The sequence below is a fragment of the Ochotona curzoniae genome, unplaced genomic scaffold, assembly GCF_017591425.1.
Source record: "Ochotona curzoniae isolate NIBS_2020 unplaced genomic scaffold, NIBS_Ocur_1.0 scaffold_3208, whole genome shotgun sequence".
Classification (NCBI taxonomy): domain Eukaryota; kingdom Metazoa; phylum Chordata; class Mammalia; order Lagomorpha; family Ochotonidae; genus Ochotona; species Ochotona curzoniae.
In genome coordinates this window covers 54,390,562-54,403,501 of record NW_024467106.1, presented here as the reverse complement: position 1 = coordinate 54,403,501, position 12,940 = coordinate 54,390,562, and the positions used below count along the sequence as shown (strand labels likewise).

General features: G+C 44.2%; 1 protein-coding gene across 8 annotated transcripts in view; it reads right to left on the bottom strand.

The window, feature by feature from the left end:
- The window catches only part of AGTPBP1 (ATP/GTP binding carboxypeptidase 1), a 179,374-nt gene that overhangs the window by 148,045 nt on the left and 18,389 nt on the right, over nucleotides 1–12,940 (bottom strand). For all 8 annotated transcript variants that reach the window (XM_040963441.1, XM_040963438.1, XM_040963436.1 and 5 more), the window contains exon 2: nucleotides 3,159–3,223. In XM_040963441.1, coding sequence (XP_040819375.1) covers nucleotides 3,159–3,190 — 32 coding nt within the window. In that variant the 5' untranslated portion in view covers nucleotides 3,191–3,223. The remainder of the gene's footprint in view (nucleotides 1–3,158; nucleotides 3,224–12,940) is intronic.

Here is a 12,940-nt window from a genome sequence, read left to right as displayed (position 1 = left end):
GAAATGCTAAGGGTATCCCAGGAAATCAGTGTGCCTTGGCCACATCTAACAAGAGAAAGAAATTCAGAACAATACCTACAAGTTTCGCTTCTGTGGAAGACAATTTTATGATTTCTCAGACAGGTCTCAATGCATCACCCAGCTGTCCCTCCGCGTGTGGTGAAGGACTGGTCCTGGGAGCCCCACGGAGAGCACAATTTGCAGGTGCTCAAGTCCTCTCTGGCACGGTGATACTGGCAGAGAACCTATGCCCACCCTTCCTCGCACATTAATGCTCTTTTAGGGAATTATAAGAAGGAAAAAGAAGTCTGTACAGGTTTAAGACAGACATAATTTTTCTTTTCAAAAATTAATCCACGGCTGGCAAGATTCAAAAACAGAGACGCTGCAGACACAAAGAGCCATACTGTACTCAGAAACGAAGAACACTGAGATCTTTTTCTGTCTCAATCTACCTTACTACATTCAGCTCACATCAAAAGGCAATACAGCAAGTATTACTGCTGGGATCCGTGCAGTAGGTGTGGATTGCATGAAGGTGTGAAGAGAACAGCTTCCCTGCTTGGCAGGGCCTGGGGGAGCTTCCAGCTGTGTGGCCGGGCCCAGCGGATTTCTCTATGACCACCTTGACGTGGTCTCACCCCCATTTGCATGGACACTCAACCACCCCACTAAGAATTCTGTAATCTATTGAGGCATTGTTGCTTGCTCCCATGAGATGACTTTGGCAACCAATGTGAGCTTGAGAGTTAATGTCACTGATAATGTCTTGGTGAGTGGGCCTTTGACAATTTACATGCAGGAGCACAATTAAGCCTGTGCCATTTCTGGACACCTTATTGGGTACTTAACCATTGCCTCAGAATCTGGCCCAGACATGTAGCACACCTTCTGGGAAAGGGCTTGATAAATATCCTAAATATTAAGGTAAGTGATGGGAGTGAGGGCTGAAACTGCTATGGCAAAAATATAGTTACTGTGACCTTAAAGGTTAGCCTGTCCTTGCAACTCTTTAGAGCATAGAAAATGGAGCTGTTTTAGCCACTTTCATAATTTTTTAACTAGAGGAAATATAGGGTGATTCTATTAAAATCATAGAGATATACTTTTGATTATTGTTTGATTGTTTATGAGGTTATAGAGCCTGCAGTTATAGGGGGATTTAATGTTTGAAACTTTTTGTCTTAGATCCTTATGTTTTTTTCTCTTTTGTTTTTTCTCTTATCCCATTAAGTGATAGATAAAGTTGTGAAAATAAAAATGTAGTAGGAATGTTTTACTGATTAGTAGGTAACCATCTGTGCCTTGGCCTTGGAGTTCTGGCTGTCACCTAATGGCTACTTCTGAAGAATGAATAATGGCTTGCTTTAAAGAAACTGATTATAGTAACTTACAGAATTATCTTTAAGAGCACCTAGTTGACCATGAAGTAAAAATTAATTGAACATCTGTGCATGCTGTCTTAATTCTAAAGTTAAAGATAAAAAATCAAAAGTTTGTGCAGAGACTTGTGATGTGTCTAAGTAAATAAAAAGGACAGCTTCTTCTTGAGCAAAAAGGCAGCAAGAAGGCACCAAGTAACAGTGTCTGTGTCTTTATCGCTGACTCCACGCACCCTTTCCGAGCTCCGAACTCAGCTGGAGCTGGACTCCAGCATATTACTAGAAATTGTAATTTCTTTCAGGCAAAGATCATTTCAGGTGATCCCAAGTTAGCCTAAAACAACAAAATGAACAACAAATGGGGCCAGCGTGATAGCTCAGTGGCTGAATCCCTGCATTGTATGCACAGGGGATCCCACAGGAGTGCTGGTTCGTGTCCTGGCTGCTCCACTCCCCATCCAGCTCCCTGCCTTGTGGCCTGTGAAGGCACTGGAGGATAGTCCAAGGTCTTGGGACCCTGCACCTGCCTGGGAGGCTTGGGGCCACTTGGGAAGTGAAACAGTGGAAGTTCTTTCTATATCTCCTTCTCTCTGTAAATCTGCCTTTCAATAAAAATAAATCTTTAAAGCAAGTAAAAGACAATAAACACTCAGTGAAATCTATTTCAAAAGAAAAAAAGTAAAAGGGACCTTAACAGTCATAGGTTTTCAAGGTCTAAGTAACTTCACAGTCTTAAAACAATCTAGGTAGGCATAGCTCTACCAAGCAGTAAAAATACTTGCCTGATGATTAAAAAAATTAAGGAAATAACTTTTAGGCCCTTTCTAAACATTAAAAAAAAAATGCTTACTTGCCTTCCTGTGGAGAGTTACAAGTATACAAACAATATAGTATTTATGGCAACTTTCTCACATGGTTATTAACTAGGAACACTTAGCAACTTGAGATAAACCTTACCTAAATAAAATGTTTAGTACAGCACGTTACTGTTCCTTACATAGCAAATTTAACACATACCTACAAATGCAAGGTTGCATGCACGTAAATATAAAACATTAACATGCAGCAAAACCGTTGGTTATTAGTAATATTAACAAGCTATCTTTTACTGAACCAGCCTTATTATAACAGCATTATCGCCAACAGATTCTACAGACGGACGGCTGGACATAACACAGTAAAGCAATCCCTTCAAGGCTGTATCGCTAAGGAAATCTTAAAATGGAAATTGGTTTGTCTGACTTTACCAAACTTGAGACAATTTCTTAGTACTCAAGAGCTTCACATAGATGACATCATGAGCTCTAACTCTGGAGTCAAACTTTCTCTGTAAACACACAGATAGCAAATATTTCAGGCATTGTGAGCCACAGGCTCTGGCAAATTACTCCACTTGACAATTACAATGCAAAAGCGGCTCCAAAACAGCATGGCTGCATTCCAATAAAATTCTATTCAACTAGGCAAAATGCAGCTCTCCCACACTCTCCACGTGTCACAAAGTATCATGTTAGCATTTGTAAAGCAATCAAAAACATTAAACGCACTCTTAGGTCACAAGCTAGACAAAACAAAGAGATCTTACAAGACTCATGAGTCATAGTTTGGGGACTATCGCTTTAATATTAATATTAATAAATACCAGCAACATACTATAAATAAGCTATCATGTTTGCTATTACATAAACAGTATTTCTTAAGTAATGAGTTTCTAATATTTATGTCATGGACTGTCTCTGCAATTTACATATACATAAATATTTAGAATTACAGTACCTTTTCTCTGATGCCACTTTTAACTTGCTCATCTTGAGTTACTTCATTTCATCATTGCAGATAACCTAAAAAAAAAATTAATGACATTAAACACTTCCACAATTATGTTTTACTTTCAAGATGTCATTAAAGCCATGAAACTGAAAATTTTCAACTTGAGCAACACAAGAAGCCAACAATTTTAAGGGCTTCCGATGCTCACCCACAAGATATACACACAGCCATATAACTTAACATATGACTATTAGAATAGCTAAAATCAGCCAGGAGAATATTATCAAAACCTTGGCACTACAAAAAAAAAAAAAAAACCACAGAAACCTAACAAAGCATCTGTGACCAACCGTTAAGATTTTTTTTTAATTTATTCATTTTTACTGGAAAGGCAAATATAAAGAGAGAAGAGATACAGAAAGACCATCCATCCACTGGTTCACTCCCCAAATGGCTGTAACAACCAGAACTGAACTGATCCGAAACCAGGAGCCAGGAGCTTCTTCTGAGTCTCCTACACAGGTGCAGGGTCCCAAGGCTTTGGGCTGTCCTCAACTGCTTTCCCAGGCCACAGGCAGGGAGCTGGATGGAAACTGGAGCAGCTGGGACACAAACTCACACCCATGTGGAATCACAGTAAATGCAAGGCAAGGATTTAGGCACTAGTCTATTATGCAGGGCTCTGTTAAGATTTCTTTTAAGACAATTCAAACCATCCTTACTATTCTACTTCTCTACCATAAAATACCCAAACTAACCAAAACATCCTGTGATTAACGCACTCATTATTCACCATCCACATAACAGCCAAACATTGGCTATTTAATATGCATTAATAATTCTGTATGAGAACACTTAATTAGTAATAAATTGCTTAGAATAAAAACAGCTACAGCATTATCTTACCTAATTTACATAATGCACATCTTTCCCCCAGCTGTAATCAACTACCTAGGTTGTATTACCTAGACATGTCTTACACTCTAATAGCTGCCAGGCATCCTGGGGCTGCCTATGCCAACTCTGTATTAATAATACCAGTGTGCCAGCATAGATACCTAGTCTATACTTTTTTTAAGATATGTTGCGGACAGAGACTGGCACACTGGTAGACAGGGTCTGGGGACCCATGCTTGAGCATGTGTGGGCCCTGGACAGGCAAGCAGGGTCCCAAGCTGCCATGGTACATTGCCAGGACACCAGGCTTAGGGAATCTACACACTTGTGGGTACTGGGGGCTGTGCATTCCTCAGGGAAGCGGGTCTGGGAGAAACGCTAAACAAGAATGTGTCAGGTGAAGAGTGACTTCTGAGGGACTTTTACCAAGCAGGCTACTATACTTGCAGGTAAATGAGCATGCTGAAATTGGTGGTTTAGAGGAGGGCAACCAGAGGACCTTTCAGGGCCAAACCAACACACCCACCCACTTGGGAGACCTGAGCTGGGCTAGTTAGCATTGACTACCATCCACAAGTGCACATGAAAGCCATGGCTGGAGGGCCTGCTTGGCAAGTGAGTGTTGGGACGGGGGATGGGCCAGGCCAGGTCAAGCTACAGCATCCGATGGCAAAGGTGATGGCTTATGCAGGGCTGGGTCAGAGTAACTACTCAATATGCAAGATCTGTAGCTGGCCGTGGTCCTGGTCAGGGAGCTAAGGAGATGTCTCAATTAGGTTGTGGTTCCTACTGGTGAGCGGAAGAGCTGGAATGGGGGTGGAGAACTGAGCTGGCTATGGCTGCAGCATCCCTCGAAATTGGTGTGGACTGGGTCTGGGGTGTGCCAAACTGAGCCAGCTCCAGCACCCACTAGTGCTCACAAAAGCCAAGGCAGATGTTGAAAAGTTGGGCTAGGTCTCGGTACCCACTGAATCAAGTAAGGGCTAGGTCAGGATGTGGATGTGGGATAGACAAGGCTAGGCTAGGACACCCAACAGTAAGAGCTGGAATAGGTGTGGGCTGCCCAGGCAAGGCAGCTTTATCTGCCAGGAGAGGAGGTGGGCCAAGTCAGGCTGGGCCAAGGACCTATTGGTATGTATGAGATTTGCCAATGGGAGGTGACCTGATAAAGAACTCTGGGAAACTCATCTGTTCGGACACAGTCCCTGCATGTGAGTGGAAGAATCAAGACAGGGAACAGCCCAGACGAGGTTACAGTACCTGCCTACAGTACAGCCACAATACACATGGCTCAGGCCTGAGTGTGGGCCAAACTAGGCCAGCACATAACACCCACTGACAGATTTGAGAATCAGGACAGGGTGCAGGAAAGGCTGGATTGGGTCACAACTCCAGCCAGTTCACATTAAGGCTGGATTATCCAAACTTGGCTGCTGCACACCCCCCTTAATGAGGTGGAAATGGAGGCAGACCAAGCCTAGCGAGGCTACAGTACCCACCAGTGAATGCTAAGGTGAGGTGAGACATTTCAGACTGGACCTCAGCATCTGCCAGCACACAACAGACCTGGGGGGTGGGGCGAGGGCAGCAGAGGTGTGAGCCTGATAGAGGGGCTGTGAAGACTCTTCTACTGGGAAAATGCTCCTGCTGGTGAGTATGAGAGCTAGGACTGGGGGCAGACCAGGATGGGCAAGCTACAAAACCCATCGGACTGCATGTGAACTGTGTTAGGGGGAGAGCCAGGTTGAGTTAAACAACCATAACCACTATGCATGCATGAGCCAGAGTTAAATACAGGCTGGTTGGGTTTTGCCACAACATCAGGTAGCACATGCTGGGACTGGGGACAAGTCCCGTCAGGACTTCTAGAAAGTACAAATCCCAGGGCTGGGAGTGGACTTAGTAGAGAAATTGTGGGCACCCCTCTGATGGGATATAGCTCCCACTGGTGAGCATGAGAACCAGGGCTGAGGGTGGGCATAGATGGACAGGCAATGGTACTTGCTGCCATGAGTGCAGGATGGATAGTGGGATTGGTCAGGCTGAACTAGGCTTCAACACCCTTTGATGTATAAAAGCCTAATGAGATTCAAGACAGACTGGATCAGTCTGCTATACATACAGTTATGCACAGGAATGGATGCTATGGGCGTACCTGGTGGAGTTATTGGAGACCACTCAGATCAGGCTGCAGTTCCTATTGCTGTGTGTGAGGGCTGAGTGTGTGGTGGGCAGGGATGGGCTGGATTGCAGCATCCATTGGTTTGCGTAGGAGATAGACCTGGGACAGAACTGGCCAGGTGCCTTCAAGCACCTGTGTGTGTGTAGGCTAATACAAGTGACGGGCTGAGCCTGCTGCACATACTATCATGCACAGGAACTGGGGATGGTGGCAGGCCTGATGTGGGTTACTCTAATAGGGCTGTTAGTTGGACTCCAACTAGGAGGTTGCTTTAACTAGAATGCTGCGAGTAAAGGCCAAGTGTGTGGTGGGCAGAGATGGGCTGGACCACAGCATTCATTGATTTGCATATGAGATGCAAATGGGGACAGATCTGATTAGGTGACTGTTAGCACTCATGTGTGGTCAGGGTCATCTCCGGTGAGGTTTCTTTGGGGACCACCCTGAGTTAGATCACTGCACTCAGAATTCCAACCATGGGGAAAATCACAGGATCTGTGATCTGATTGTGGAGTGCGTATGTCAGAACTGCCTCTCCTTAGTTGTTCAAGTCTGTGAACAGCTTGCCCAGATGCATCTGGGGGACATGACAAACAGTTCATTGAGGTCTGCAGAGGATGTCCAGTACCATGAAGGGCAGAATGAACTGGACAACTCTCCTGAACAAGCTTCAACAGTGAGAATCTGGGTGTGTGGAGACACTAAGGTACACTATTTCAGCCAATGGACTTTAGAAGGATTTCTTTAATCTTGGAGCAACAAAATCAAGAGCATTTCAGAACCATCGAAACCACTTAAGCAGTACCTTTGGAACATGCTCCACATCAGGACCCTGGGATGATATCAGGAAGCCTTCCCCATCCCAGCTACTGATGTGGTTGGGCTGTTGCAAGCCACCCTCTCCCTTCTCCTCCCACCTTCCCCAGATACAGGAAGAAAAAAGGAGACTGGAGGCGGTTGTCTCATCCACTTTCCCCCATTCCTCAACCCTTCCAAGCCTAACTGGTAGTCCACATGGAAAGGCATCCTTCTCAACATCATGAAAAATAAAATAAATTTATTATTTTTAAAATGCACCTTTTCCTTCCACCAGTTTTCATTTTTAGAACGTACTCATTATACCCTTCAAACTACTCTAAGTACTGAGTCACTCAATTCTTACAATTCTTCAAATTTATTTTATATTCACCCCAAAATACCTTGAATGTCCTAATTTTATATTCCAATGCTTAGAGGCAGACTTCTGTGACATCTCTGCAAAATGAGACAATTACTGTAAATTCAACAAGTTGATCAACACACTGATATTGTATTTAGAAGTGCTATATTTAAACCAAAATAAGCACACAAAGGAGCAGACTTGAAATGGTTTAACTTAAATTTAGAATATAGACGTTTTGAGTCAGGATGGTCGTGCAGCAGGCTAACTGCCCACTGTGTGGCACCAACAGACCCTATTCATGTCCCAGCTGCTCCACTTCTGATCTAGTGCCTTGCTCATGGCTTCGGAAGGCAGTCGAGGATGGTTTACCTCCTTGAGACCCTGCATCCACATGGGACACCCAGAATTTCCTGGCTCCCAACTTCAGATCAGCTCAGTTCTGGCCTTTCTGCCCATTTGGGGAGTGAATCAGCAGGTGGAAGACCTTCTCTTTCTATCCTTATCTGTAAAGTCTGCCTTTCAAATATGAATAAACCTTCCTTAAAAAATAAGAATATAGAGTTCTATATCTGGACTTTTTTCTCAATTACAATTATTCAACAAAAACTTGAAAGCAAAGGAAAGAAGTATTTAGGACTATGAACAAAAATTAAGATTTTTTAAAGTGGATGATAAATTGCAAATTGCTACTTTTTTTTTAATAGACCTATTTCATTATGATGATTCTTATTGGAAAGGCAGATAAACAGAGAAAAGGAGAAACAGAGAGAAAATCTTCCATCCATTAGTTCACTCCCCAAAGTGGCTGCAATGGCCGGGGCTGAGCCGATCCGAAACCAGAAGCCAGGAGCGTCTTCCGGGTATCCCATGCAGATGCAGGGTCCCAAAGCTTTGGGCTGTCCTCTGCTGCTTTCCCAGACCACAAGCAGGGAGCTGGATAGGAGCAGGGAACGGGACAGAAAGTGGAACAGGACACAAACCAGTGTCCATATGGTGGAAAACCCTGAGCACCTACACACGTAACTTCCAGCAAATAATTTTTACAAATGAAATCGACAATCTCAAAGAATTCTATTTTCTGGGACTTGTCAAGCTGTCTGAAAACAAAGACCAACTGTTCAACTATCGCCTTAGGGCTAGCCCAGTCTGTCCCGCAGCTTTCAACTGGAGGATAGAAAAGACCGTGTTCACTGCAGTATGTAGTGGGATAGGAACAGCAAGGCCTAGCAACAGAGGTGTTGCATTTCAACAAGCTTATAGCTTCACATGCAACTTGATCAGAGAGGGACAAAGAAGCTACAAGCGTATGAAAAGAAGTGACTACAAGAACCAACCACTAAATTCAAACACAATTTACTCTTTTCCCATTTTCAGATCATTCTCATCACCATAAAAATCCTGCTTATAGGATGTCTTACCGGAGAAGAAAACTTCCTTCCTCCCAGTTCCCCTAACTGCTACATCTCATCTCTCTCCTCCTGAAAGCCGAGTTGTTATCATATGTGCTGTCCACAAGTCCTCTCTTCCCATTCTCTCTTAAATACATCACAGTCAGGCTTCCCCACCTCATGCCAGCAAAACTGCTTTTACCAGCAACTAGTGACCTCATAATATCATCCCAATTAACTGTGCCTTACAAATCCTCGTATTGCTTGTCCTACCAGTGCAGCTGATACAACCCCTTACTATAAATGCTTTCTTCTCTTGGCAATGCCACTTTTGCCTGCTTCACAGGTCACTTCAAAGTCTGTGTTGGAATACCTAGGGCCCAGGTCTTTCCTGCAGTTCGCTCCTTAGTAACGTCATCCAGCTTCATGATAACTCAAACGCCTCTTAACAATACTGCAAACTCAAAACTGAGCCGACCCTCATTTCCTGCAGTGCTCTCCCTCTGCTTTTCCTGAATCATCATTTCGCTCTCCAGCTGTGCAGTCCTAAACCTTGGCTACTTCTCTGTCTCCGGCCTTACACCGACACCCATCCTTCAAGAAGTCCTTTCTCTACTCTCCATACATATCCAGAATTTGATCAACAGTCAAGCCACAGTTTTCACTAGTCTCGCTTCTACTTTTAAACCCCTACAAACTTTTCTCCATACAACATCCTAACAAGCCCTCTGAAATTCGGGGGAGAGAAGGAGAAAAAAACTTTGGAGAGAGCTCATCTCCTCTGTGCTCAGATCTTTGCAATCCTGCCCGCCTGGACCCTCAGGCTACACGCCTGAGGACACCTGCTACCCACACCTGTCCTCCTTCATATACTTTAGATACACTGGCTGGACCTCTTTCTGTTCCTCCCACAAGCCAGGCTCCTCTTGGAATATTCTGACAGGTGTATCAATGACTAACTGCACCACTTCTACCAACACTGACAGCTCTTCAAAAGCCCATCCCAACTCCTAATTATATTATAAACCACCTCTAGATCCTGGAAATCTTCCACCCAATGGTTCACCAACCCACTCCCAAAACAGCTGCCATGTTGAAAGCTAGACCAGGCTGAAGCCAGGAGTCAGGAGCTTCATCAGAATCTCCCTCAGGGTGCAAGAGCCCAAGCATTTAGGTGGCTTTCACACATGGGCATCCACGTAGGCATACATCCTGCTCAACCATGTAAACATCATCAAAAATAAATTTTTTAAATGCAAAAAAAAAAAGATTTCTAACAATGCTTTAAACTAGCTTACTTATTAATAATAGGTATTATGCAACTTCTATTTCTCCGCTAGAATGAAAGTTTCAAGGGGACAAGGATCTTGGTTTGGCTCATAATTGTCTCACTACCATCTGGAATAAGACTACCACACAGTAGGTATTAAATAAATATGAGAATGAACAAATGCTTTTAAGCTTTCTTAATTTTTTAAAGATTTAGTTATTTTTATTTGAAAGACAAATTTTATTTTGGTTAAAAGATTTATTTATTTTTATTGGAAAGTCAGATATACAGACAGGAGGAGAGACAGAGAGGAAGATCTTCCGTCTGATGATTCACACCCCAAGTGACCGCAACAGCCGATGCTATGCCCATCCAAAGCCAGGAACCAGGAACTTCCTCCAAGGTCTCTGGCGCGGGTGCAGGGTCCCAAAGCTTTGGGCCGTCCTCGACTGCTTTCCCAGGCCACAAGCAGGGAGCTAGATGGGAAATGGAGCTGCCGGGATTAGAACCGGCAGCCATCTGGGATCCCGGTTCATCCAAGGCAAGGACTTTAGCTGCTAGGCCATGCCGCCGGGACCAAAGGCAAATTTTTAAAGAGAGGGGATAAAGAAGGACAGAAAGGTCTTCTTTTAAAAATTATTTTTCATTGGAAAGTAAAATTTACACAGAGAAGGAGAGACAAAGATCTTTTATCCGGCCTGACCTGATAGCCTAGCAGTTAAGGTCCTTGCCTTGTACGTGCCAGGATCCCATATGGGTGCCAATTCTAATCCCAGCAGCCCCACTTCCCTGCTCCCATCCAGCTCCCTGCTTGTGGCCTGGGAAAGCAGTCGAGGACAACCCAAAGCCTTGGGACCCTGCACCCAGGTGAGAAACCTGGAAGAGCTCCTGGCTCTGGATTGGCTCAGTTCCAGCCATTGCGGTCACTTGGGGAATGAACCACTGGATGGAAGACCTTCCTCTCTGTCTCTCCTCCTCCCTGTATATCTGCCTTTCCAATAAAAATAAATAAATCTTTTAAAAACAAACCTATCTGCTGGTTTACTTGCCCAATGGCCACAACAGCCAGAGCTCAGCCAATCCAAAGCCAAGCAGGGGAAGGATCCCAAGGCTCTGTGTCAATCTCCAATGCCATCCCAAGCCACAAGCAGGGAGATGGAAGGGAAGTTGAGCAGCCAGGACACAAACTTGAGCCCACATGGGATCCTGGTGCATGCAAGGTAAGGACTTGAGCAACGAGGCTACTGCTCCAGGCCCCCAGAAAGATCAACCCACTGTTTTATTCCACAGATGGCTACAATAGTCAGAGTTGAGCCAAGGAGCCAGGAGCTTCTTTTTTTTTTTTTTTTAAGATTTACTTTTATTGCAAACTCAGATATACAGAGAGACAGAGAGGAAGATTTCAGTCTGATGATTCACTCCCTAAATGACCACAATGGCCAGAGTTGATCCAAAGCCAGGAACCAGGAACTTCCTCCAGGTCTCCCACACCGGTACAGGATCCCAAGGCTTTGGGCCACCCTTGGCTGCTTTCCCAGGCCACAAGCAGGGAGCTGGCCAGGAAGTGGGACTTCTTACAGGTTTTCCATATGGGCATAACAGTCAAGTTAAGGCTTGGGCCACTCTCCATTCACTGCTTCTCCAGGCTGTGAGCAGAGAGCTAAATTGGAAGTGAAACCGCCAGGACGAGAACTGGCACCCTCAGGGATGCCGGTACCACAAGGCAAAGGATGAGCCTGCTAAACCACCATGTCAGCCCCAGTCTACCCAATCTTTAGTTTTCTTAAATCTTCCAGTAGAGCATATATCCAAAGGAAGCTCAAAGCCATACTTGTATTTCAAAGCTAATGGTAGTATTCTTTACAATGGTCAATATACAGAATCAATCTAAATGTTAGGACTATTGTTATTTAAAATAATGATTACAAATACAAGCCATGTGACACTAACAAAGACAATCTGATTCCTGAGATGTTGACTAACTGACTGACACTCAAGTCAAATACACAGCATGATCAAGAAATGATCCCCATGCAGAATACGAGAGAGCCTGACGGCAAGAGACAAATACTCAAAACAGTGTGTGGCTTTAAAACTTATAGACTGTCTTTTTTTAAAGCTGGCATTACAGCACTGTAATGTGCCGCACCAGCATCCATATGAGTATTGGTTCGAGTCCCAGACACTCTTCTGATCCAGCTTACTGCTGATGCACTGGGAAGGCAGCAGGAGATGGGCCAAGTACCTGGGTCAGTGCATCCACATGGGGCAACCCAGATGAAGAGCCTGTCTCTTGGCTTCAGCCTGCCCATTGAAGCCATTTTGAGGAGTGAACCAGTGGATGGAAGATCTTTCTTTGTCTTTTTCTAACTCTGCATTTCAAGTAAATTAGTAAGTTAAGCCTCTGCCTGAAGCACTAGCAACCCACACAGGTACTGGCTCTAGTCCCAGCTGTTCCAATTCCCATCCAACTCCCTGCCAATGGCTTGGGAAAGCAGCAGAGGATAGCCCAAGTCCTTGGGTCTACCATGCATGCATGTGGGAGAGCCAAGAGGCACTCCTGGCTCCTGGTTTTGGATTAGCCCAATTCTGGGCACTGCCACCATTTAGGGAGCAAATTGGAAGATGGAAGATCAACCAAGATCTCTATCTCTCTCCACCAATATCTCTCTATACGTCTGTCCTATCCCAGACACTTTCATCAAAGTTTTTTTTTTATTTTTTCTACTATATGACATTTTAACTTCATGATAAATAAATGGAGCCTCCTATGGGAAGAAAAGGATCTCACCATGCTTCAATTTAACAATTGTTTTAAAAACTCTTCCTCAACCCAGATTTCAAAGAACTACCTTCAAATTCAAACAATGCCAAAATTCTGAGTCTATA